Below are 26,857 nucleotides of genomic sequence, written 5' to 3' on the forward strand. Positions count from 1 at the left end.
CGTGGTATATCGCTGTTAAGCATTGCTGGTAAGATCTTCGCCAGAGTGATCATCAATCGCTTACTACCCATCTTGATAGCACCTTTCCAGAGAGTCAATGTGGCTTTAGAGCTGGCAGAGGCACAACAGACATGCTATTTGCAGCTAGACAAGTCCAGGAGAAATGCAGGGAACACAATCTAGACCTGTATATGGTGTTTGTTGATCTCACCAAAGCCTTCGACTCTGTCAGTCGTGAAGGCCTGTGGAGGTTACTACTGAAGATAGGATGCCCACCAAGAGTAGTTAAGATAATCTGCTCATTTCATGATGGCATGATGGCCCGCATATCTGACCTAGGGACAACATCGGAAGCATTTCCAGTGTCAAATGGTACCAAGCAGGGATGTGTTATGGCCCCTTTATTGTTTAGCATCATCTTCTCTGCAATGCTTCAAGATGCCTTCAAGGACTGTAACGAAGGAGTCATGATCAGGTTCAGAAGCGATGGTGGAATCTTCAACCTTCAACGCCTGAAAGCCAAGACAAAGGTGTCTCTATCACTTCTGCGTGAGCTACTATTTGCTGATGATTGCGCCCTGATTGCCTATACCGAAGAGAATCTACAGAGCATTCTCAACGACTTTGCTGGAGCAGCCACACGCTATGGTCTTACCATAAGCATTAAGAAAACAGAAGTCATGTTCCAGCCAAAGCCAGGCAGCCCACCTATAGACCCAGTCATCAAGATCGGCGACGATCAACTGAAGGTTGTGCAGAAGTTCTGCTATCTAGGTGGCTTCCTCTCACAGAATGCATGCATTGATGACGAGATCACTTCACCTAATTAGCAAAGCAAGTGCCAGTTTCGACGGTTGCAGCACAGACTCTGGTCTGATCATGGCATCCGACTCAGTACTAAGCTCGGTGTATATAGAACAGTTGTGCTATCCACCTCCTTTATGGAAGTGTCTCTTGGACCTGGTATCGCCGGCATGTGAGAAAACTTGACCAATTCCATCTAAGGTGCCTTCGTAAAATCTGTGGTATCTCATGGAAGGACAAAGTACCAAACACCTCAGTACTTGAACGCTGTGAATCGGAAGGTATCGAGGCAATCCTCATCAAAGGCCAACTCCAGTGGGCTGGACATCTTGTTCGCATGGATGATAGCAGAATACCAAAGGCCCTGTTTTATGGCGAGCTAGTCAATGGTCAGCGCTCACGAGGAGGTCAACACAAGAGATTCAAGGATGTCCTTAAATCCAGTCTGAAAGCTTGTGACATACCTACTGCATCTTGGGAGAGTCAGGCTCTCACCCGTCCAGAGTGGCGATCCGCTTGTCGTGCTGGTGTTAGCAAATTCGAGCAGCGACGTATCAAGACGCTCCAGGAAGCCCGCTCAGCCCGCCATGCTACACAAAGCCAAATTCCACCATGCAATACTGATTATGTCTGCCCTGACTGTCAACGACACTGCCGTTCTCGCGCATAATTGGTCAGCCACCGCAGAAAACATCGAACCCTCAACCAGCTTTGAGAGAAAGGAGATCTGTCGGATACGACGGCTCACACCATCATCATCAAAACAGACCATCACCATAGATAATCGGTGTCTTGTTGAGGTATGGTTAGCATGTTAGTCGCTCTGAAGGCTCGACCCCTTCGGGTCTCGCCTTCGAGCGACTAACATGCTCACCATACCTCAACAAGACACCGATTATCTATGGTAATGGTCTGTTTCTCACCCTTTATCTACTACATAAAGCATAGAATTTTGTTAAAAAACATACAGTAACTTGCTTCGTTTGCAGTTAAAATATATCCACTTTTGCAATAAATAAATCAATAAAAAAATCCTAACAATGTAATCTGGGTCTGTCAGGCCCGTAGAACCAGTGGCGTAACTACCGGGGGGCAGAGGGGGGCAACATGCCCCGGGCGCCACCTTTAGGGGGCGCCAAATTGACCAATTCAGCATCGATTCTGCGCCCACTCAAGCGATGAAAGTCAAAATTTTCGCACGCTTCGCGCACATTTCAGCACAGTATCAATTGAAAGAACATTTTAAGACTGATACTCAACTTCTAGTAACCAAAATTAATTAGTGTGTAGGCCTTATTTGTCCAAAATGTATTTGTTCAAGAATGGGGGGGGGGGGCATTATGTATCCTTAGCCCTTAGCTACGTCATTGCCCGCGTCCAAGATATTCTCCGGGGGAGGGTAGGATGCCAATTTTGTTTCTTGCCACGGGCGCTACCAACCCTAGTTATGCCACTGCGTAGAACTGGGTGTTTTTTTGTCGCCTCTAACTGCAAGTAGGTAAAAACAATATGGCAAGTAAAGGTTATGCACAATGGTACTTAATGATATATTCTGGGTATACTTGATTGTTCTCAAAGACTACAAAGATATTAGGATCCGTTTCATTGTCCACGCAAGAGTCGTACAGAGCGTGATGCGGTTTGCTGGGGTCTTTAGGTGGTGGTCTTCGGAGGGTTGAGTTGCCTTGCGTAAAGGATCCTACTAGGACTTTGGCCATAAACATGGTCTTGCTGTTGAGTAGGTCTGGTTCTGCATATCTGTTTGAATAGGATGCTTTCTTGTGGAAGTAGCTACCTGTAGATGAGAAACCACACAATTTGTTGTCATAGTGTTTATGTAATGTATACTGTGCACAAAAGGTATCTGTACACTTAAAAAAAAAGCTATATCTTAAGGGGTGGGGTATGAACATTTGGACAGTATTTATTGTGGGACATTAGAGCACATCAGACATATCGAATTGCATTCTGAATACGAAGAATGTCCTTCTGATATCAAATAATTTAGATTTTTTGAAATTGCAATGTAATACACATTTTATGGCAAATGATTAAAATTGATATTTTTGATATTTAACAGTACTTTCAAGTAAACTTTATAAATCTGATGATTTATACTTAAAGTGTATGTAGGTGGGATGAAAAGCCGACGATCAATTGAAAATTTTGACCTTTCATATTGAAGATATGGATTTTTTTCAAAAACACACAAAAAAATTAGGTCTTTTTGGGAAAAAAATCCATATCTTCAATATGAAAGGTCAAAATTTTCAATTGATCGTCGGCTTTTCCTCCCAGCTACATACACTTTAAAAATATATCATTAGATTTATAAAATTTACTTCGAGGACTGTTATATATCAAAAATGTGAAAAATATCAAATTTTAATAATTTGTCATAAAATTTGTATTATATCGTGAATTTCAAAAATGAAAATTATTTGATATCAGAAAGAAATTCTTCCTATTCAGAATGCAATTCGATATGTCTGATGTGCCCTCATGTCCCACAAAAAATACTGTCGAAACGCTCATTCCAGATCCCTTAAAGATGCTAAACCTAAGTTACCAAATAAAGAAGTCAATTGAGATGATGGATAATTTTGTTCTGCACATTTTGATACCTCATTTGTGACAATGTGAATTTATTTGCCCAAGTTTTACCAAGTTGAATGAAAAGGCATTTCAAAACCGACAAAAAAGATTTACATACCGTATTTCCTCAAATAAATGCCCCCGGGGGCGTTGCATTTTCAAAACGGGGGGCATTTATTAAAGGTCATTTTTAGAACGATAATTCCTGTTAAAATCATTAGGTAAGCTTAAAACTCACGCATATTAAATGACAAACTATGAACTAGAAACACTGACTTCTGGTTCCGACCAGGATTTTTGCCGATTATCGAAGCCATGTGTGCAACTTGGTAAGCTTACGTACTACACAAGATAGCATGGAAATATCAGCATTTTTGAAACATCTTGGTTGAAAAAAGTGGTGGGGCGTTTATTTGAGCACGCTACAAAAAACTGGTGGGAATCGTCCCGATAGGAAGAAATATCCCAAATGTCACTTTTGAAATGCTCTTTCCCATTAAAATTGGTATTAACTTAAGGGAATAAAGCTAAGTTGCATTGTGTCAAAATATGCAGAACAAATTATCTATGTGTTGATTACCTTATTTGGTAATTGAAAAAAAACAAAACACCCACATCTCAATTGGTCCACAATGGTAGTCATTCAGCATGAGGTCGTACTTGCACCAAGTATGAAACTGACCTCGCCATGCACTAAATTATGTGCACTAAAATAATGTTGTACACGTGCAGAATGTACTCTTCAGTAATGCTGGAAAGATTTGGTTGAGGAAGCACATAATATGGCCATTACGGACAATGTGTCGCATCAAACCATAGATTGGGAAAGGGCCAAAGTCGATCGTAGACAAAGATTCATGCAAACAAACTGTCCCAAATTACTGACTTAAATTAAGTGCCCTTAGGCTGAACACTGCAAAGTGCATTAGTGTATATGTGATGTGATCAAGCAAAATGAGTCGGATGTTGGGAATATTGATTTTCAGATATAGCCAATAATAGTATTCAACTTCCTTTGTATTTTATTGTTCTGAGCAACATTAAAATGGCCATATCTCTGGAACCGTAAGTATAACTACGATGGAGGTTTCAGCTAACTAAGGCTTTGAATATGGCTTATGTAATGAAATTGAAAACTGAATTTTGGTTTTGATTGACATCAAGCTCATTTAGCTTGATCGCATTAATATCTTCCTTTGCATTACCTTGGCCATACAATGTGCCTGCACGTGTGCCACTCAATCGCCAGTCAAAATTCTGCTGACATATTGCTTCCACTACATCCTGTTTGGTGCCGTGAAATAACGGCTCCTCCCGGACTTTCTTCCCGCTGTATTTCTTTTCCAATCTGTCTTTTTTTCTGCAATTAATGAAGCATTTTGATTTATTATGAGACTTGTAAGTTTTCTATAATATGTTCCACATTTGTTTGGAGTAATCGTTATTTTTGTACAGGTATTATTATCAATGACCGGCTCACTGACTCTACACTATGCAATTTGGAAGAGATTAATAATACTTAATTCTGTTACTTATTTCTGATATAAATGGTCATGCTCCAATGCTCTGGACAACATAATATGGAGTCAATTATAATTAAGAGATCAGATACAAAATATGATAATCGCCATTATCCCGATTGGGGTTTAGCTACAGCTGTAAAAATCAGAGAGTGAAAATCAGAGAAGATGAGAAAAGGAGGGTGGTCGATGTCTAGAAAGAGCTATGTGTGTTTCCACCTATTCAAAATAAAGTGCAGTGGTTAGATGTTTGTCCCAATTATCCCACTTTGGCACAATGGACTACATGCATGGTAAGAGGAGTGTGATAAACAAGCTGATCACACAGGGAGAAGTCAGTTATCTCAGTTGACATGTCATAGTTATTTTGAAATAGAACACACATACAACCCCCTGTATCAAATTTGATTTGGGATAAAATGCAAATAATAAAATTGGACGCTATGTGACGCCTAAGTTTTGCACCTGAGCTATTTTAAATTCCAGTTGAAATCCATACAACCCCTATGGATGACATGACCTTAATCTTCCACACAGGGAGTGTGAATTTCAAATGGGGTTAACTGAATGAGTTAATTAACTCCATTGGAAATCTACATAGTTATTGCATGTAAGCTGCAGAGTAGATTAATAGAATTGTTCAAGCAAAATATGCAAATAAACTCATTAATATTCATCATTATAAAGTTAACTATACAGCACATAAGGTCACCATACTCAATCATCCTACCAGCAAAAATGAGAATACACAAATTGGTACCAAAATGGTGACCTTTGACACTTCCTCACCTGCAGAAATCTTCCCAGAGGTCCACATTCTGAACCCTTTCAATACATTCTATGGTACATAGAGAACTTGACATGGTGGCGCTGAATCGACGGTGTACTCGGCGGTATTCATCACTGTCTTGGGTTACTGGGCAACGCTGGAAGTTGCTGTGTGAATTGGAACACTTGCCATAGAGATCCCAATGGTCTGGTACTGTAAAACTGCTTTGAGATTCTAGCCTATACAGATGAAATAAAACAGATTCATATATGTGACCAACTTAAACAAAATCAGGAACAAGTCGCCAGGCATGTTTTTGAGTTATAGGCCTTTAAAGATGACATTCCCATTTAAAAAAAAATCAAATTTTAGAATTCTTAATTTCATGGTATTTGACTGTGGGACTAAATGGACTTTCAAATCCTTGAAAGTATTTATTAAAATGATGTTTATTTAATCAATAATTAACAATTGAACTATGTCAATCAATCAATCAATTCTGGACTTCCCACCTCTTGTTTCAGGTGCACCGCTTATGCGTGAATGTCACTGGTAACTCCACAGACGAAAACACCACACTGTCACAATAGAATATAAAACACTCAAAGCAAGCCAAGCTATATGTATATGTACATGCTCAGGTACCAGATTTATAGTGTGTGTTCAAAAAAATAGCATTTGAGCTGATGCAGAGAAGTTATAATGAGTTAATGTAATGCATGCATGTAGGTGATAATCCCTATTCAATCCTGTGTAAAGCAGGAAACTAATTAGTCCATTACTCAGAATAGCATAACATCATGGTATCATTTACAAAATTATCCATATCTTGAAAAGTATTGATGCTATTTATATAATTTTGGTATCATATTAAAGCTTACTGTCTAGTGCTTACATTTTTATTCAAATCATGAAATGTCAAAAATGTGACATGTTCCTAGTTTTGTCAGAACGGGTCACATATAATAACTTGGCAGGACTGCTCCCTCAGTTGGTGTTCAAAAAGCCAATATTTCAAAAAAAGAATTCTTATGTTTTCTACTGTTTTCTGTCATGTGCAATAAACCATATCTCCTTTTCCCTCCCTGGCCACTTTTCGCTAATTTTTTGAGAACAGGTCTCATATCTTCAACACAGCTCAAGAATTAAACAAATCATATGACTTGCGCATTAGATACATCAACATCTCAGAACAGTGTCAAGTGTATTGATTTGTGTATCAAGCAAATACACTCTGGCACTATGTGTGTGGGTGTATGGGGTGTAGAGGTTTCTTTGGTTTTCAGAAAACAAATCTGGACCCACCTATGACATTTCACTCATAGAGTGCGGATCCATAGCAACTGTGGTAGAGGGTGCTACGTAATAATGCATACAAGGTATAGGCCTCCCATCATAAGTGTAATATACCAGGTCCACAGTTAGGCAGTTATTGTATCTTACCACAAAATTCCACATTGTCAATAGTGAAATGTTGGTGCATAGAGGTCCACAGTTATGCTGTTATATACATAATGTCCACATTTGTTGGTGAAAATGTGTAGGGGTGTGTGTGTGTGGGGGGCACAGCGTCATCATCCCTATATCTTTGTGTCAAAAATTGCAGTGATAGTACGGCGAATCCTCTCGTTTTGCAATAGCTACGCATGGCGATTTTGTTCGAGATAGGCCGAGCGACTCAGGCTAAGCATAGTACGACTATCATGTGAGATACCACCAAGTTCTATTCTACAAATTATTACAATTTGCGCATGCTCTAGTATCCCATATGGTGTTGCTATTACAAGGAAATTTGATTTGTTTTGAGGTAAACCCCAGGTTTTGTTTCCAATACACTAACTTGAAATGCAATACACTAATTAGCGACTATTGCTGTTGGCTCTGGATACATTTTTACTGCATTTTTGGCGTAACGATTTTTAAATCGTAAGTTAAAATTGTTATATATTTAATTTTGAGAATTACAATTATATAATATATATTTATAATACAGGGTGTTGACACTGTGGGGGAGGGGGTTACTTCATACTTGGCCTGTAACAATGTATAACATACCTTTCAGCACGATCATTTAAGACTTGCTTTGATACCAGCATTGGCCGTCTTCTTAGTGGCCTTTCTGTGTGGTACTTAATATTTTTCTGCATCTTGCTTTCTATGTCTAGTCTGTATTGGTTACTCTCTGTCTGGAAGTCAAGATATCGACTGCTACCTTCTTTCAGGTATTTCTGGTAAGCCTCTTCTAAAGACGTACTATTGATGTCGGATTGCATGCCTGTCAAATTCTGGGAAAAGACAGAACATTTACATAATAACCATTGCATATTAATATTTAACACAGCAATTTCTTATTCGGCTTGTTCCAACTCGAGAATACGTAAGTTCACAAAAGCATGTGCCAGTTAGACATTATGCAAAGTGCACTCCCCAACTGGGTGTACGCCATAAATATCAATCATGTTTATGAGTTTTGCTTATTTCAAGTTAAACAAAGTATAGAATGCTTTTTATCATGTTAAGACTCCTTTGGAATAGGCTTTTAAAAAAGATGACTCAATTATGACCTGTGTGGGAAAGAAGAGTAAGATGGCAATCAGTGCGGTCATGAGGGTGTTAGGGCTGACAGGGGTAGCGCTAGGTTGCTTTTTGGGGTCCCGGACCCACCAAAATAGAGTTCGGACCCCCTGTTTTTAAATTTTCTGCAAGTTCAGGGGTCCCTGCAGACCCACAGTTTTTCAGTCTAGCTCAATTGTAGACATACTATTTATGCTGCATTTGTGCAACTCGGACTCACCAAACTCTACCCGAGACCCCCTACTTTTTAATTTTCTGCAAGTTTGGGGGTCCCTGCGGAGTGTTTAGTTCTAGTGCTACCCCTGTCAGGGCCCCATGCATATGAATTGCATTGCTAACTCAACCCCCCAAAAGAAAATTTCAACCCCCCTTAAGGGTTCGGATAGCGATGTTGTCACATATTTTTTGTGGGACCTGAGAGCACATCAGACATATCAAATTGCATTTTGAAAACGAGGAATGTCCTTCTGATATCAAATAATTTTGATTTTTTTTTTTAAATTCGCAATATAATACACATTTTAAGACAAATGTTTAAAAATTGACATTTTTGAAATTTAACAGTCCTCGGAGTAAATTGTATAAATTTAATGATATGAAAAGCCGATGATCAATTGAAATTTTTGACCTTTCACATTGAAGATATAGATTATATGTTATCTTCAGGGGTGCGAGTGACCTCTATTGAAAAAAGAGGAACTTTGTTCAAAAAAGAGGAAAAGTACTGAAATATGCTCAAAATGGGCTGAAAATGAACGAAAAAAGCAAAATTTTTGCCTCAAAGAAATTTCCAAAAAGAGGAATTCAGCTAAAAAGAAGAGATTTCACACCCCTGTATCTTATTGCGCCTTCAGACTGACCCTGCTACGTCACTGAACATGTTAAATACATTGTACTTGAACCCCCCAAAAGAACTTTTACAATGACCACAATGGATGGGTCAAAAGCGGTGCGCAATGCAGTTAATGTGAAAACTCTATAAAATTTTTTGTATACATGTAGAGGGTTTGTGCGAATAAGATTGCCTGACCAGTTCTAGTGTACAATTATTGATCTTAATTTCACCCACCTGTTTTCCATACTCCACCCACGTCCCAATCTCGTCTTTCCAATACCACACCCATTGTGTAGCGTAACTTTTCCGCCAGCCTTGTGCCACATCTGGTGGTGAGATGCGTTTGAGTTCTACCGTTTTCATGAGTCCGTATCCTTCTATGCTCATGGAGTCAAAGTTAATTGTGGCACCATTTAGATAGCTAATTCTGAAAATGTGAAAAAAAAACCCCAAAATATTAATGTCATGGTTTTATTATGACAAATCTGAAAACCATGGTTAACGTATGTCGCCTCTGAATTTTACCAAAATAGAGAACTGAAAGACCCCTGATTTTGATAATTTCAGCTCTAAAAGACCCCTAAATAGCTCATTCTACACATTTCTGTTTTTCCCCACACAATTTTCATCCAGGAAGCCAAGAAAGACCATTGATTGATTTTGACCTTTTTACTGATACGCCATCAGCTCAAAAAGATCCGAATTCCGGGGGAGCAATGCACCAACATATTGATGATGTGCCCCGAAGGGGGGGGGGGGAATACTCAAGTTTGGTTTTGGTAGGGATGTGCCACTGAGAATTTGAAAGTGGACCCATCAATATACAAATTTTTCAAGAAATCTGGACCCATCGATATACCAAAAGCAGCAGTGTAACTCTGGGGTGGGAGCAATATTAATCTAGTACTCACATACCCTTCTGAGTTATCCACAATGCTGATGTAAAAACTATCTGCATCTGGTCGGCAGTATGATTCCTCTATTTTCATATTGGTACTAGCTGTAAAGTTTGTCCACCTACTACCAGCAGTTTCCCTGTGCATCCACTGGAATGGTTCCTCTGTATGGACATTGTGACAATTATCAGCGTAGTTGCATTTGCCTCGCAGGTGGAAAACACACACAGAAATTTCATCTGACTGCAATGATAATCAGGTGGGATGGGAGTAACACAAATGGTTAAGTTATTTTAATTAAATTGTTCTTTTCACACCTTTTATTTAGGGTAATTTCAAAAGCTTACCACAGTGCTGTAGAACAGCATACCCATGGACTAAAGAGATACAGACAAATTCCAAACAGTCAAAGTCTTAACATCATCCGACAATGAGGGCCGATCGTTCCATGTGTCAGTAAAATTGCTACGCATGTACCGCATATTTTTACAGTCTATCGTGTAAACACAAAGACACGCAACACTATATCGCATAGGCACGCAACGTTGGGGTGATTGTTAGACAAGGCATGATCAAACGATCGGCCCTCATGAATATGCGAGAATTCACAGCATACAATGCACAGGGACTTTGACTATTGGTCTGTGAGCATACCATAGTAGCTCATAGTTAAAAAAATTCCTTTAAAAAAGGAATGTGGCGCCCAATGTGAACTTGGACGTGATATGGTGAAATCCATGGTGTGTAGATTTGGTATTATAATGATTTTTCTAGGGAAGAGTAGAAGATGATCCAAATATAAACTTAGTCCACCTCAAATGACCTGTAACAATTTGTGATTGACATTACTTAATTCACCTCGGATGACTTTGATCTGACATTCAACATTTTCGCGCTTACACCAATCATATCCATAACAATTTAACTCTTACAACTTCCTGTCAACTCTCTAATTTAAAACTCTAAATTTCTATCTGTTTGCCTTTTCTGTATTGTACCATTTAGTATACTACAGTTTGTTACAATTATTAAGATAAGCAAACATTGCTGGGTAGATAACAGGATTTAGTCATTTACTTAATCCAATGAATAACTGCTATATAGATTCTATGGTAATTAGCAAACAAAAGCCATCAGTTTGAGGCCTCGTTAATTGATCTTATCACTATGGGCCACAAGAGTCTCATCCCAATGGCATACTCCAATAACCTCAATTACATAATCATAGTGCAAAATTTGACCTCAAGTTGCAGAGTATGAGTTTGTGTACCCATATTTTCAAAGGATGAATGTACAAATGTATTAGGGTTTAAGAACTGTTCCCATGATAGATGAGCATGTTGTGGATCCTAGTGTATGGTCAAATGTCACCAGAGATACTATAATAATGAGATAAGACACTCTCTACAAACTGCCTATACCATGCTATACCGCAGTTGAAGACAGGCAATTACATAGCGTCGTCGCTGGCCAACTCTTACTACTGAACGTGTAATGAGAAGATACCATAGAGTCCTACATAGAGGTCTGGGGAAGAGACGGTCCGAATTGACCTACCTTGACCTATAATTAATAAGAGAATCACATTTTTGTACCGCTCACAAAACAAAGAGTATAAGTCCGCCCACCGCTGTCAATCATTCTAATGAACAAATAAACAAGCTCTGGCAATGACGTAATCCTAATTATAAATGAGAAAATCACATTGTACATGTACTGTCTGCTGTACTAGATGTCTTCTAACAAGTGCCGGAGTGTCGCGGTCCTGATGTCACCGTCTATCGGGTTCTAAGGCACACGGTATACTGGTTGAACGCATACAAAGGTCAGGATTTATTTGGTGTTTTTATAAATCCTAATTTTGTATTTTAAACAAAGAATATACGCTCACCATTTTATCCTGTGCATATCAGAAAACAACAATAAAATAAAATCCAAGCAAATTGTGGTTTTATTTCTGAGCTGGGCATAATTTTAGCAAAACAATTGCGAAGTCAATCTAGCAAGAGTGAAATTAGAAGCTTTTCTCAAAATTATGCCTATATTGTGGCGCCTCCGTAGAGGGCGCCACAAAAACACATTCATAACCTCATGAATGTACACAAAGTGTTTAATCCAATCACAGATAATAGCTTTTAAATACGCAGATGCAAATAGAGCTTATTGAAAAAGTATAATGACCAAGTCATGTGACATGTTATGAGTTACAACAATTTACGCGTGCGCTGGCTGCCGTATTTGGACATCGCATTGTGCACTAGTGTGATTGATCACTAGCAGTATTTCCTTAAAGATGTCTGCCCCATATCATTCCATACCATTTAACAACAACACAGGGACTTTGCAGCATCAAGAGCGCACACCCACATTCCACAAATAACCTTCGCAACCAGGATCAGCTCCCAGACTTTTGTACGGGTTACGAGACAAATTAGCAGTAAGTTCCTTGTCCAGGGTAAATTCAAGCTAACTCAATTTTTGCACAAGAACATACTATTACTAAACCACAACCAGGGTTCGCACCCGCAACCTCTCACACCATAGTTGAACTAACTTGACTGCTTGTCATGAATCTACTCAAACGCCACAAACACCTCACCTGTTGATGAGCACCTGGAGAGCTGCATGCTAGCTGGTTCCCATCAGTCTGTTTAGAAATCCCAACTTTCTTGGCAAATTCCTGATCTAAATTATCCACAGCGCCATCTGTGGACGGTACGCGTTGTTTTCCCTGTTTCATCTTATATTTCAGAATATCTAGCACCGCCTGCACACTTTGGGTCATGTCTATGTTAAACTTCTGCAGTACCATGAAGGGTTGGTTGTCATGGAGATTGTGAGAATAACGACAATGCTGTTGTTTGGTGTTTGTGTAACGACAGTCTCCTTTTATGTAATGGCTGTTTAAAAATATAAATAATGATATTTGATAATTAATAATGTTGGTGGTTCAACATACATTGTACCTCCGTATGTAAAACCAGCACCATCATAGTCCATTAGTCCTGTGGCAATAAGGATTCAGAAAAAGTATACTTTAACCTATCTATGACGTATGGTTATGGGCAAAACAGTAACATTGTGATGCTGTAAGTCCAATTTTGGCCTCCAAATGGGACGGAAATGAAATGTGCTCTGATTTTAATGAAAATGATCTCAAATTATTTGTCTTGTTGCAAGTAATCAGAAAAAGAATAGTTGTAACTATCTAAGTTGGTTGCTTTCTTATCCAAGTACCACAACAATTGTCAAGGTCAATAGAGTTTAATGCGACTTGATGAGTATTGTCATAGTTCTGATGTGTTGCCAAGGTAAAGAAATATCCTACATAGCGCAAACTATTCTTTTTCTGATTTATCATGGAAAGGCAAATAATTTGAGGCAGTACTTACGTGCATACATGTAGAAATGGACACCTGCTATCCTTATTACATCCATGGATTGAGTTATAATGTGTACAGATTACAGTTATGGAGTACCTCTGGGATATATCCTGGGTCCCATTATAAAGTCCCACCATCAACATACAGGCAGTACTTACGTGCATACATGTAGAAATGGACACCTGCTATCCTTATTATATCCATGGATTGAGTTATAATGTGTACAGATTACAGTTATGAGTACCCCGTGGATCTATCCTGGGTCCCATTATAAAGTCCCACCATCAACATACAGGCAGTACTTACGTGCATACATGTAGAAATGGACACCTGCTATCCTTATTACATCCATGGATGGAGTTATAATGTGTACAGATTACAGTTATGGAGTACCTCGGGGATCTATCCTGGGTCCCATTATAAAGTCTTACATGTACAATATGTACAGGTAGTACTTACGTGCATACATGTAGAAATGGACATCTGTTATCCTTATTACATCCATGAATGGAGTTGTAGTGTGTACAGATATCAGGCACTGTCACGTCTATTAGGGACTGCTTCAGAGTTAGACGTATCATCTCATCATCCAGCTCATTGAGACTGTGGCTCTTTAGAATCTGAAAACAAAAATGCAGAGAAAAAAGAAGAGTGGGGAAGTGAAAGAAATAGAAATGTAACAAAATCAAAGCGGGTATATGTGACCCTGGGATGTCACCCTGGGCATGACAAGAGAGATTCTCTGCTTACATTCAGCAATGTTGGAAGAATAACATCTTCATTCTTGAAACAGATTCATCAGGATCGCTCATTGTTCATTTGATTGATAAAGGTTCTTTTTCAGATCCAATTAAAATGATACTACTCACTCAGAAATATTTCAATTCCTATCAGGAATCTTGTTCACTCTGGTACTGGTGTTTCTAGATGTTTTTAGCACTGCCGGCAACACTTCTGTCTGGTTTTGATGACGTCACCAAATACTTACATGTATTGAAGATCAAGAGATAGTTTTAATAAATTTTTCTAGTTTTTAGTCATTAGCTTCCGATAACATCCATGGCTATAGGCCTGGCAAACTTTGATTCAAAATGCGTTCTTGTTACAAGTGTTCTGTAACATGTTGTATTTACACACAGGGCATTTTGAGTCAGCCCTGGGGAGGGTAAAATTGGGGGGGAAAGAAATTTTTGGCGAGCGAAGGGGGGGAAGCAATTTTTGGCAGCCGAGGGGGGAAGCGATTTTTGGCACACATTCATGGGCGCCTTTTAAATAAAATGCTGTAAATAGGCTTAGGAAAACAGTACGGAAACGCTTAAATATGAAAATTTTCCTGCTCGCTGCACTCGCAACATGTATCTAGACCAGGCCTTTTCAACTAATTTTAGTGATCATGAAGTGTTAACATGGTTAAGGGAGGATTTTGCGAGGGAGAGCGTGCGCACGACAGAACACCATAGTGGGTCCCGCGAAAAAGTGTCGGCTGCTGGGGTCCAGGGCGCAGCGCCCACAGAAGCTCTGAGATTTTAGAGCTTTCTAAACATGAAAATGACCATAAAATCCACAGCTTACCTTTGCATTATGCGGTGACCGCAACGCATGGCTATGACGACAACTGAAAGTATACAAATATGAAGAGTTGTTTTAAAACATCCATGGGCAAATTAAAATGCACCGTGGATGCGTACAGGCATGCATGAAACAGTATAATATTCATACTCACTAAATTTCTGCATTTCTGATTGGTCAAGTGCCGGGCATAAACGCTGTCAGGAAACAAAGTTTATAATTTACCAGTCCCATGCTATGTGTATCTACAGCTACATGTAGTGAATGCTCCTTGGATAACTCCAAAAACATCAACTTTTGCATCTTTGCGAAAAAACCCTTTCAAGGTGATATCAGGATTTTTTTGCCCTTCAACAATAAATGCCCCCCTTAAACGTGAGCAATATTTTAAAGATTCCTCTCTTTTTGACAAAAATGAATACGACAAGTCATTTATTTTACAGCATAATAGTAGTACATGTACCAGCGGATACACAAAGTGTTGGCCCCTTTAAAAAAAATAATGTTGCACTGGAAAAAGTTCATTTTGGCAATCACATGCTAAAGAATACATCCAATGTTACACATTTTGAGGGGGCACCAAGGCAAAGGCATGGGACACCCAAGGCAATTAATACCATTCAGTGTCTGAGGTTATTTTTTTTTCAGTTAAAGTTACATACCATTTTTGTTATTTTTTAATGTACTGTATTAAATAACAATCACAAAATGTTCTAATAAGTATGAACGGGCCGGGTTCATTCATTATATTTTCTCGGGCAGTGCTGGGCATAAACAATGATTTTTTACAATCCTCATATGAATCAATGAACCCTAACAAACTATAAAATATGCTTAAGGGCTGTCAATAATTATGAGCCCGGGGGTGGGGGTGGGGCAAGAAATTTTTGGCGAGCCGAGAAGGGGGGGAAGCAATTTTTGGCGAGCCGAGGGGGGGGGGAAGCGATTTTGGCACACACTCATGGGGCGCGTTTTAAATAATAACGCCAAAGGCTTAGGAAAACAGTACGGAAACACTTTAATATGCAAATTTTCCAGCTCGCTGCACTTGCAACATATATCTATTGTCAATTCATTTTAAGTCGTTGGTAACCAGTATTTCAAAAAAGGTGTAGCTTTGAATTGATGTGATGGGATTCAATTTTATTCAATATCTATGCTGACTAACAGATCGTTCTACGGTTTCACGATTTAAATTACTATAGGCCTATGGCCCTAGAAGAATGAAAAGAACAGATTAACTTTATCATGTTTGTCTCCCTATGCATGAGTGTGTATATTTATGGCCTTTAAAATATTTTCTTATTATGTTCTTGGTTAGGTATCAGTGGCTCCGGAACCGGGGGCCCGGGGTGGAGGGGCTCGGCCCCCAATAATTTGGATGCCTATGGAAAATTACCATTGCCATTGGCCCCCCCCCCAATATTTAACATCTTCCGGAGCCTCTGGGTATGGGGTATTATTAAAATAAAAAATAGTTATATTAAATGAAATCCTAGCACAAATAAATCGTTTTCATTCAATTGTGCTCTCTTTAAAGCAAGTAGAAATATAGCTTGTCAACTTTCAACATGGGAACATGTTATGAAGTATCTATAATTACTGAAAAGATGTAGCTCAGCGGCCGGCCAACAAAAAGAAATTGTCTATAGTAGGCCCTATACGAGAAACAAGATTTTCTCTCTGAATTGGCCGTATTTTTACGTAAAAATCGCATTAATTATCGTGTTCACTCTAGCGTAAGTTTGGGCCCTATTTGACTCATTGGAACGTTCGAAAGGACTCCCGCGACTGTCAAGGTAAAATGAATCAAGTATAGACTTTATAAGGTTTGCAAATTGGGATCCCAAAAATTGGCATGTGTGCACAAGGGGGGGGGGCAAAGATTTTTTGGCACGGCCAAAAGGGGGGGGGGGAAGCGATTTTGGCAGGCCGAGGAGGGGGGAGCGATTTTGGGGGCTCATAATTATAAGCAAGTTTGATAATTCAGAACAGAGTGCAAATCAGTGCATTGTGGGTAAAAGTCTGTAGGGATATCACAGCCAGGCCTCACACAGTAATTCAATGGTGACGAACTTTGCACTTTTAAAAAAACCTTTTAAAATTTTTTTTTGCCAGTTGTTGGGTCTGATTGTCCCCATAGAACTTTTATATAACAAAGATAGTTAGAACCTACCTTGGAAGTACCAAAGTTGTAAATATGACAAATGAAATCACAGGAATTTCCGATCAGTCAAAGTCCATTCCCACAGCCGTCTATGGGAGGATTGTGTTATTATATCCCCAAGAATGTCCAAGAATATTACCCACAATGCACTCTGTTCTGAATTATCGAATTAGCTTATTGCACAGCCCCTTAAATATTGCAACCTGTTAGTGGTGCATAATATTACCAACATAAAGTATCCATCATCAGCTATTGGTGACACGGATGCCAATGTTTTTTATTATAAATACAGATATAATCTGTTGCAAGGTTCCTGTTAAACCATCGCGTATATTACATGTATGTAAGACATCAAGCGTGCGCTTACAATGTAGCACCTTGATCTTGTAGTCTATCCTCAATCCAGGCCACAAATAACCGACAATGGATGAGCATAGAGCTTGCAGAGCTAAAATCAAATCACATCAGAATCAATCGGGAAACATGACACCACACAGTAAAGCAATGGAAATTCAAAGTAAACAAAATCACATGATCGGGTATAGCACTCGAAAACGTTGCTCAAATGAATTAACTATAGTGGGAATTCCAATTGAATGATGATGAATTTTTGTGTACACTGCACGATGTACGCCAGCGTGTATTATGATTGATTCGATTGTGCGTGAGTAACGCGGACGTGAACCCAACACAAGCAAACTTCTGTACAAATTCAACTTATGCAAATGAATCAACCACAGCTCATTTTAACCCAATGACATCACCAGCTCAAATTACATCCCATTGAAATACATGTAACTGATGTAAGTGGAACCAACATTACTCAAATTTCAAGGACTTTTGTAAAAAATTACAAGTTTTTCAGAGATTTTCAAAGTTTTTCTACGGAAGTTTAAGGTTTATTCAAGCTACTTGTGTAGGAAGTACAAGTGGAGACAGTCAAATGTTGATGGACAAACATAATATGCATGAGCATTTTTCATAGTCCAGAACAAATTTTCTTGAAAATCCATGCACCTGATTGGTCAGTTCAGTGCCCGGGTTCAGTGCATGGGGTTGTAATGTGAGCAGCTCTGTGTGTACTGTTGGTTGGTGGTTTCCCAACTGTGCAATTGAACATCATGGTGGTGGTACCTGGTGTGTTCTCTTAATTATTTGTACAGTGCCAATGGTGCAAGTTTGATTGTGCCCAACCATGCCAACGCACTTGTGATTGGTTAGCATTGTATCCAAGGTCGTGCGTTCACGTTGTAGTTTGAAATACGCGATATACGATCCCCGGGATACGATCGCGGTTGGATCGAGATTCGAGTACAGCTATTGAATTTGAAAGCTGCGTTCATTCAACTGGAATTCCTACTGGCTGTAGATATCGTGTCGTTGTGGAGAGTAGATTTCTCGATCAAACAGGACCTTGTGAAAAAAATTACGCCCTGGGCAGTTAGCAGTACGCTTAATCTGTCAAAGGAAATGCAAAATATTTTAGTATTGAACTTTCATTATCAAGGCATAAGCTTACCCGTCACCAAATCTGCATCGTCCCGTCACAAAATGCTTGCATAGATGCAACTTATCACATTCAGGATCCAGACAACCATTTTGTTTAACAAACTCTACACATAGTTGAGCCTGTGTATGAGCGTGAACGAGCCAATCAGATTCACTACGTCTGTGCTCAAGTCGAAAATAACACGGAAATCTTTTCAGAAACTTCACAGGATCTTGATAAAAAAAAGTTTTACTGTCACCGCCGAGTGCCGAAAGTCTCATCGATCCACCGCATAAACACAAGCGATTTAAAATCCCTAGAGCTTTTGCATTAAGCAGCTCAGGGTCTTTTTTTGATTTTGTACTTGTAGGTTGTTTACTCATGGTGAATTATGTAATATCTTGCAAGTAAAAAGAGTTAAAATTGAGTCAACATTCCCGTCAACATCTCACATATCTCGCAATGTATCTGGCTGTGGGTCATTCCCTGGTCAGAGGTCAAAAAGTCATCCTCATAATTAATGTTAACATTTCTTATTTACAATGTTTTGTTAAATAAATGTTGCAATAAAAACATTGATATATTTTGTAAAAGTCAAATATTGCTTTTATTTTGTATTTAGTGTGAATAATTTGTAAAAAAATCCCTTGGAAATCATATTCAAATAAGTGCTTCAAATTATGTAGTGTACGCATTACATCTTACAACACGGATTCTACAAGTAAAGTCTAGTACTTAGGCTATTGGGTCAAAGGGGATTTCCCGACTTCACTTCCTATTCGTAGCTGTAAAATGACAGTTGTTTACACATAATTTGGGTGCTGTAATTTGCTGTTTTTACCAAATCTAAGCTTTATTTTTGTGTTTTATGTGATATAACTTGATCGGTCACATGCATGCGCTGAAATATAGGTGAGTGATATAGACGTCTGAGTCCAAAGCCAAGGCTAAAAAGTAAAAACATTAAATTAATAATTAATAATAAAATAAAAATAAACAACAATCACATGATATTTTTCATGCAATCATAATTAAACTTGTCGGTAAATTACTGAAGCGGTGTCCGTCTATGGTAGGCCGCAACCGCCACAACGTGGAGCTGCTACGCGTAGCTTTCTTTTTGCTCAGCGGAGCCAAATTGACCAATCATGTTAGAGTTTTTCATTACGCGGAGGTAAAAAACTGACCAATCAAATACGACTTACTCATTCATGCGTGAAGCGAATTCATTCATTTCTAGAATTTGCATGACGAGCTTCACGTAGTTCTAAGATATCCTCGACCTCGGTCACGAAAGTTATGATTCAAAAAGTAGTTAATGAAAAGTACAAACCGACTTATTATTATAAAGCCTCCAGCATACATATGTACTTTCCTGCCGCTGCGGCAAGCGGCAGGGCGTTTCAACCAATGACAAGCCTTTATTGTGTCCGTTTGTCTGCAATGCGCGTGCGCCACGCCGGCAGGGTAGTATGCGGCAGGGTAGTATGAAACCAGCATAAGATGGACATGCACTCATTAGAGACTCATACAGTATTGTACAATGTACATAGGCCTAGCAGCCTCGGAGTGGTGGTAAACTATGGACGCAATTCTGCGATCTGTTGTATTGCCGGGAGCCAATTTGTACCACTTTTGAGAGCGTGCAATGCGTAATCACAGAATTGCGGAAGTGAGATTCTGATTAGCTGATTCAATCGTTTGACATAACAACAGACGCGGTAATCTGATTGGCAGATTACACATCAAAACCTTGGTCTCTGCATTGCAGGTAGCAGTTAGGACAATGGAGCACTGCTTTTAAAGCATTAATTCGGTTGATGCCGGTATACAGTGTTTGAACCTGGCTATGTCATCTGAGCATACACTGATTGCTCAACTTGTCAGACTTGTGTGCAAGCTCTCTGTTTGAGTTCGCTAATACACTCACTTATCGTTGGCCCCCATATGCAACAGGCCTACCATCTGCTGTATGTTCACCATCAACATGGTTACAGGCCTCAAAATGTTTTTGGGGCACCCATTTTCAAGGCCACTGGGCAAAGATATTAAAGATATTACGGGTACCAAGGGCAACAAGTGATGAAGAATGTCTTGAAGTTAGACAATGATCTGGGGCACCAAGGCCAAAACTGAGAAAGGGCAGGCAATGGCCTTGGTGGCCTTCCTGAAATTTGAGCCTGTTTTGTTACTATATTTATGCACTCTGTATTTTTTAACAGCTTTTCTCAGGGACTGCCTCTTGAGGAGAGAGCGAAAGCAATCGCTCTCTACTGCTCTCCTTAAATCTGTTAATATACATGTACATGTGTAGGAGGGTGATTTTTTCACTCTCCTCAGTTGACCATTCTCTCCATACATTCTATTGCAAATGCTCTAAACAGCTCTCCTTGAAGGCTTCAGAAGAGCTATTTAATGCTCTCCTGCAAATTTCAAAAGACAATCCCTGTTTTCTGACTGGTTATGTGGTTGTAAGATTGCATGAATTGAAGATAATAAAAATACTGGTATTTAACAATGAATTATCTTTCATTTCAGGATTCTTAGTGACTATACCAAAGGAATGGCACAAAATGCCAAAAAACCATCAACATCTAAACCTGTTGTAAATAACCCACCCCTGGGAACAGCTGCTGCCCTGGGAGCAGCTCAGGGGTCTGCAGAAGATGTTGCTGTGTTCACCTGTAGCGGTGACCTGCTACAAAACTTGCAGTCACTCTTCAACGACAGCAATCTATCGGATGTGACACTTATTGTCGGAGACAAGGAGTACCCAGCTCATAAGATGATCTTAGCAACTGCGAGTCGGTGTTTCTCCAATATGTTTTACGGAGACTGGAAAGAATCGACTCAACACAAGGTTGGTAAATCAGTAATGGGGATCAAAAGTTGCTTGTTTTATCTACAGACCTGAAACTTTTCCTCTTTTTAGTGGATTTTCACATAATAATAATTTGAGCTAAACATGATTGCATTTTGTTTTGTATCATGTTTGGTTCCTTCATTTTGTATATATTTCTTATATTCTTATTATCATGTTCATATAATCTGGTCATCCAGAGAGACCAGTACATTTGTATTGATGGAATTTCCTGAATAAATAACAAATGAATAACTTCATTGTTGATGAAAATAAATCAAATACTGGAACTTATGTTTCGTTAACACGACGTTTTGTTCGAAACCATCGGACATCATCAGGTGACTGAATTAGGACATCATCAGGTACATGTAACTGAATTAGGACATCATCAGGTGACTGAATTAGGACATCATCAGGTGACTGAATTAGGACATCATCAGGTGACTGAATTAGGACATCATCAGGTAACTGAATTAGGACATCATCAGGTGACTGAATTAGGACATCATCAGGTGACTGAATTAGGACATCATCAGGTGACTGAATTAGGACATCATCAGGTGACTGAATTAGGACATCATCAGGTAACTGAATTAGGACATCATCAGGTCACTGAATTAGGACATCATCAGGTGACTGAATTAGGTCGATTGGTCACATGATTTACCAACTGGATGAATAATCTACACCAAGATTTTATTGTTGATGTTTGTTTACATATAATTATTGTTTTGTTTGTTTTTATAGGTTCGTCTTGAAGAGAATCCAGCCTGCGAGTTGGTTTTTGACCAGTTCCTCAAGTTCTGTTACGGCGTCGACATCACAGTGACGATGTCAACACTAGTTCCCATATTCCAGTTAGCGGATAAGTACGAGGTCATGACATTGAGAAAACACTGCGAGGAGTATGCTGTCAAGTCACTTGAAGATGCCAACATAGAGGGCGCTGTACAATGGTTAACTTTTGCAGAACAAATCAATCATGAGCACATGATCAAATGGTGCTATCACGTAATCCGTCATAATTTAGACGAAGCATCCTCACTACCAGAGTGGGCGTTTTTGACGCAAGAACAAATCATCAAAGTCCTCAAAGACAGAAATTGTAACTTTGAAAATATCAACTCCTTTGTGGTCACAAAGAATGCACTGGGGGAATTTCATGCGATAGAAAAGTGGTTATTAGCGGAGCAAAACAAAATCGACGTAGCAATCAACGGCAAGGCTGTTTTGGACACCGTACTATTCCAACTGATGGACGGGTCACAACTTATGGACGTGGAAAACTCTGAACTTGCACGCGAAAGCTCTTGCATGAGTGAGTACTTGAAGGAGAAGGTCTCTCTTTCAAATAAATTTTTAGCCGTTCAAGCTGTACCGGTCACAAGAAGATCTGAACAAGCCAAAAATATTACTCGGATATGTCTGTGAAAAGCAAAGATGGCGTTAGTAGGTGGTATACAGAAAAATGTCCATCAATTGTGGAAGTCAATCAGAACAATATCACCGTGGGTAGTATTAAAGTTCACATGATGAAACCGAACACGAAGAACAAGGTCAAAGGTGTTTGCGAATCGGGTTACGTGGCACAAGTAGAGGTCTACCCGACTAAATCAACATATTTATTTGGATTTAATTTTGGTTTTGGCAGTGGAAGCGGATTAGGGTTAAACAGGCCGTTAATATTTGGACAGTTTGAAATTGTTGCTTACAACAAAAAGCGGAGGGTGCTTCATGTGTGTAGTGCAGGTCAAAGGTCGGCGGTGAAATCAAATAGCTGGGGTGCAATTCCACAGAATAGCATGCGGGCAAACTTCTTAAAGAAAATCCAAGTTACACATCCAGCTTTGGTGGGGGCGCCCAAGACCCCTAATTGGTTGGCTTATTACATTTCCGTAGAGGAAAGTAGTGAGTAGTAGAAATATTAAGCCTTTGCATGGATCTGCCATCTTGATCCTAAAATTAGGTTCTCCGTCCTTGTAAACACATGCGCAAAAAGTTGAGAACCAGAAAGCCTTAACTCACAATGAAAGGCACTGGTATTTAATGCTTTAGTTCTCAACCGTCGAAGTGCATTTTTGTTTTAGCGCTTTTCTAGCAATGCACCAGAAGGTGTGTACAAAACGTATGCGTTAATTAAAGGAGGATTTCGTGATCCTAGCATCCTCTTTTTATGACATTTTAAAGTAGATATCCACGAAAAAAGCTTATTCCCATTTTCATTCCGATTTTGCGTTTGTGAGTTATGCATGATTATGTGTATAACACTGCTCCATAGGCCACTGTTGTAATTTTGTTCTGGTATACCAGAACGAAATTCAAATTTGCGATATTTTTGCTAAACAAATTAATCTGCAAGAAATATTTGGTACATAAACATTATGTAGCCAGAGGTATCCAGTGGTATAAAAATCTCAACTTTTTTTGGGAAAAGTGGGGTGATGAGGCTGTGGATCACGATATGCCCTTTTAAGTATGTGTATGAAAGGCTTATGCACATCATGCAATTTGGGGGAAGAACCTCATTTGAGATGACCATGCAAAGGGTCAATATAGGTATTTCCTAATTGATTTTTTTCCAAACAAGTTGATGAATGAGGTATAGATAGAGTATATAAATAATGTGTCTTGTCTAAATTAAGGTGGTACTACACCCTCTGATAAATTTTGTGACTAATTTTGCATGTTTCTCAAAACATTACTACACACTGGTAACAAAAGTTATGTATATTATAGGGGTAAGAAATCCAATTACTTCACTGAAATTTCAGTGATTCAAGACAATTGGTTCATTATATATGTTAAGTAATGATGTACATTCTAGCAGTACCTCTTTTCTTAATATCATAAATAACATACCACTTGTCTTGATCGAGTCACTGACATTACAGTGTAGTAACTGGATTCCTTGCCCCTTAACAGCCACTGTTGGTAAGATTCAGACTCTTGTGATTCAAGTGCGTCATGGATTTTCTTTAAAAAAAATAGAATGATGCAACATTGGTCCGAGAAACTATCCCCAAAGTTTTAGCTTCCTCGTTCATTTCGTTTGTCCGAAAAAAAATAATGAAATTTTGGCTCCCAAAACATCGTTAAATGGTTTATCAATTAGCAGTGACTACAAAATTGTGCGCCAACGTTGACCCAGTAAATAGAAAACAGTTTTTGAATCCTTCTATGGGTGTCATTACAATTACACAAAAAAATGGTTGGGTTACCATTGGCGCATCGTAATAAACAAGTTTAAAATATTACTGAAAAGCGCCCTCGTGTTGTTTTCTGTGGCTTGAAACTTGTTGCGCCATTAAGCACCCATATAAAAAGCAAGCTGAAATGGATAAACTAATTATTTAGATTCAAATGCAAATGCAAAATTGATGGGTGCTCGTTGGCGCTAGGAGAAAATTGGGGTCAAAGGTCAAATTTTCTTATTTTGTGTCATTTTCACGCCTCATTAATTTTGTGCGCCAAGGTCAAAGAACATTAAAAGTGGTGTTCAGTGGTAAAGAAACTATAACTCTAATAAAAGAAACAGAAACAAGCTTGGGTCCTGTTGGTTCACTATTTTTACTGATTTTCTAAATATCATCCTAAAGCCTAGTAAATAGCATATAATAGGCCAAATAGGGGTTCCATCAATCTTCAAGCATCCACAACAGGACGTGCCAACAGGTACCCATGGTGTTTTTACTTCATTCAACATATTTAAGTGTTGTTATTTGCATTTATGTAGAAATTAGTTTGGGCACATGTTGGCGCAAGGATATATTAGGGGTCAAAGGTTAATCCAAAACCATAAAGTGCTACTTTATATAGTTCATGCAACCAATATGCAATCTTCAAGCATCCACTACTCTAGATGTGCCAAAAAGTGCCCATAATGTTTTTACTTCAATCAGTTTATCTAAGTGCTGTTACTTGCATTTATGTAGAAATTAATATGGGTTCATGTTGGCCCAAGGATATTTTTAAGGTCAAAGGTTAATCCAAAACCATAAAATGCTACTTTTTGATAGTTCCTGCAACTAATACGCAATCTTCAAGCGTCCACTACTAGATGTGCCAAAAAGTACCCATAATGTTTTTACTTCAATAAGTTCATCTAAGTGCTGTTACTTGCATTTATGTAGAAATTTGTTTGGGTTCATGTTGGCGCAAGGATATTTTAAGGGTCAAAGGTCAATCCTAAAGCACAAAGTGCAACTCTTTTGCGAGTTTGTGCAACTGTGAAAATGTGCACAAACATTGTCCCAATATCTACCTCAAATGGAGCGTATATTTGCTTGTTACGTCTTACATTGTATGGATGCTCATGGCCAGTGTTCGAAATAAGCACTTATCCTCTTGTCCTCTTGTCCAAAAACCACTGGGGACAACCAAATTGAGCTATGTACTTATCCCCTGGACAACCACTATATTTTACCTCCAAAAATGTGACACATTTGGGGACAACCAAAATGTTTTGAGGACAAGCAGAATTTATGCTTTAGTTGTCCTCGGGACAACCTCCATAGTTTCCTTATTTCCGACACTGCTCATGGCACAGTGATATTTAAGAGGAGGCCCCTACCGGTAACACTTTAATACTGTTGAATGCAGAATGTGTATAAATCAAACCTTACCCAGCATTTTCAGATCATTTGACCATCCACAACAAACCAAGTGGAAGGTACACATGTTAAGTTTTCATGGTTTACAAAAATGTTCTCCAAAATATTATAAGCCTGCACATGTTATAAGTATAAGTATATTGATTCATTGCAGTCAAAATGCAATATTGTTCTTCACTTATTATACATTACAATGTAAGCTTGCACAACTTCGGTCTCATACTTGTATTATTGGGCTCTTTAAATATTCATATAATGCCAATATTATCCCAACTTCAAGGCTTTTTATGAAGAAATTGAATAAATCGAGTTGGCATACATATGGGATCTTGTTGGCATTGAAATTACCAACACTCAAAGAATGCACTTTGTTACATTTTGATTTTTTTGTATTGACCTTTGACCCTCAAAATATCATTGCGCCAACATGAGCCCAAGCATATTCCTACAGATACACAAGTAACAGCACTTGGATAAACTAAGTGAAGTTTAACACCATGGGTACTTGTTGGCACATCGAGAAATGGACACTCGAAGATTGCATATTGGTCGCACAAACTAACATAAAAGTAGAATTTTGTGATTTTGAATTGACCTTTGACCCTTAAAATATCCTTGCGCCAACATGAGCCCACACTTATTTCCACAGAAATGCAAGCAAGAGCACTTGAATAAACTAACTGAAGTTAAAACACCATGGGTACTTGTTGGCATATCTAGTGGAGGATACTTAAAGTTCGCACATAGTACGGCATGGCATATTATTTACTGTTTACTTGCTTT

At 38.8% G+C, this 26,857-nt stretch overlaps 2 protein-coding genes across 2 annotated transcripts; one reads left to right on the forward strand and one right to left on the reverse strand.

Moving 5' to 3' along the window:
- Positions 1-1,747: 1,747 nt before the first annotated feature.
- On the reverse strand, positions 1,748-18,930 carry LOC140168239 (protein mono-ADP-ribosyltransferase PARP12-like). The gene is made up of 10 exons (XM_072191574.1): positions 18,632-18,930; positions 14,949-14,991; positions 13,836-13,996; positions 12,593-12,893; positions 10,013-10,236; positions 9,332-9,524; positions 7,744-7,973; positions 5,709-5,927; positions 4,605-4,759; positions 1,748-2,599 (listed from the first exon to the last, which is right to left on the reverse strand). Exons 1-10 carry the CDS (start codon positions 18,880-18,882, stop codon positions 2,328-2,330), a joined length of 2,049 nt encoding a protein of 682 aa, XP_072047675.1. The 5' UTR covers positions 18,883-18,930; the 3' UTR covers positions 1,748-2,327.
- Positions 18,931-19,409: 479 nt separating this feature from the next.
- On the forward strand, positions 19,410-24,165 carry LOC140168240 (BTB/POZ domain-containing protein 17-like). Its single transcript, XM_072191575.1, has 3 exons — positions 19,410-19,513; positions 21,140-21,461; positions 22,212-24,165. Exons 1-3 carry the CDS (start codon positions 19,494-19,496, stop codon positions 22,893-22,895), a joined length of 1,026 nt encoding a protein of 341 aa, XP_072047676.1. The 5' UTR covers positions 19,410-19,493; the 3' UTR covers positions 22,896-24,165.
- The last annotated feature ends 2,692 nt before the right edge of the window (positions 24,166-26,857 follow it).

Source organism: Amphiura filiformis, chromosome 13 (assembly GCF_039555335.1).
Source record: "Amphiura filiformis chromosome 13, Afil_fr2py, whole genome shotgun sequence".
NCBI lineage: Eukaryota > Metazoa > Echinodermata > Ophiuroidea > Amphilepidida > Amphiuridae > Amphiura > Amphiura filiformis.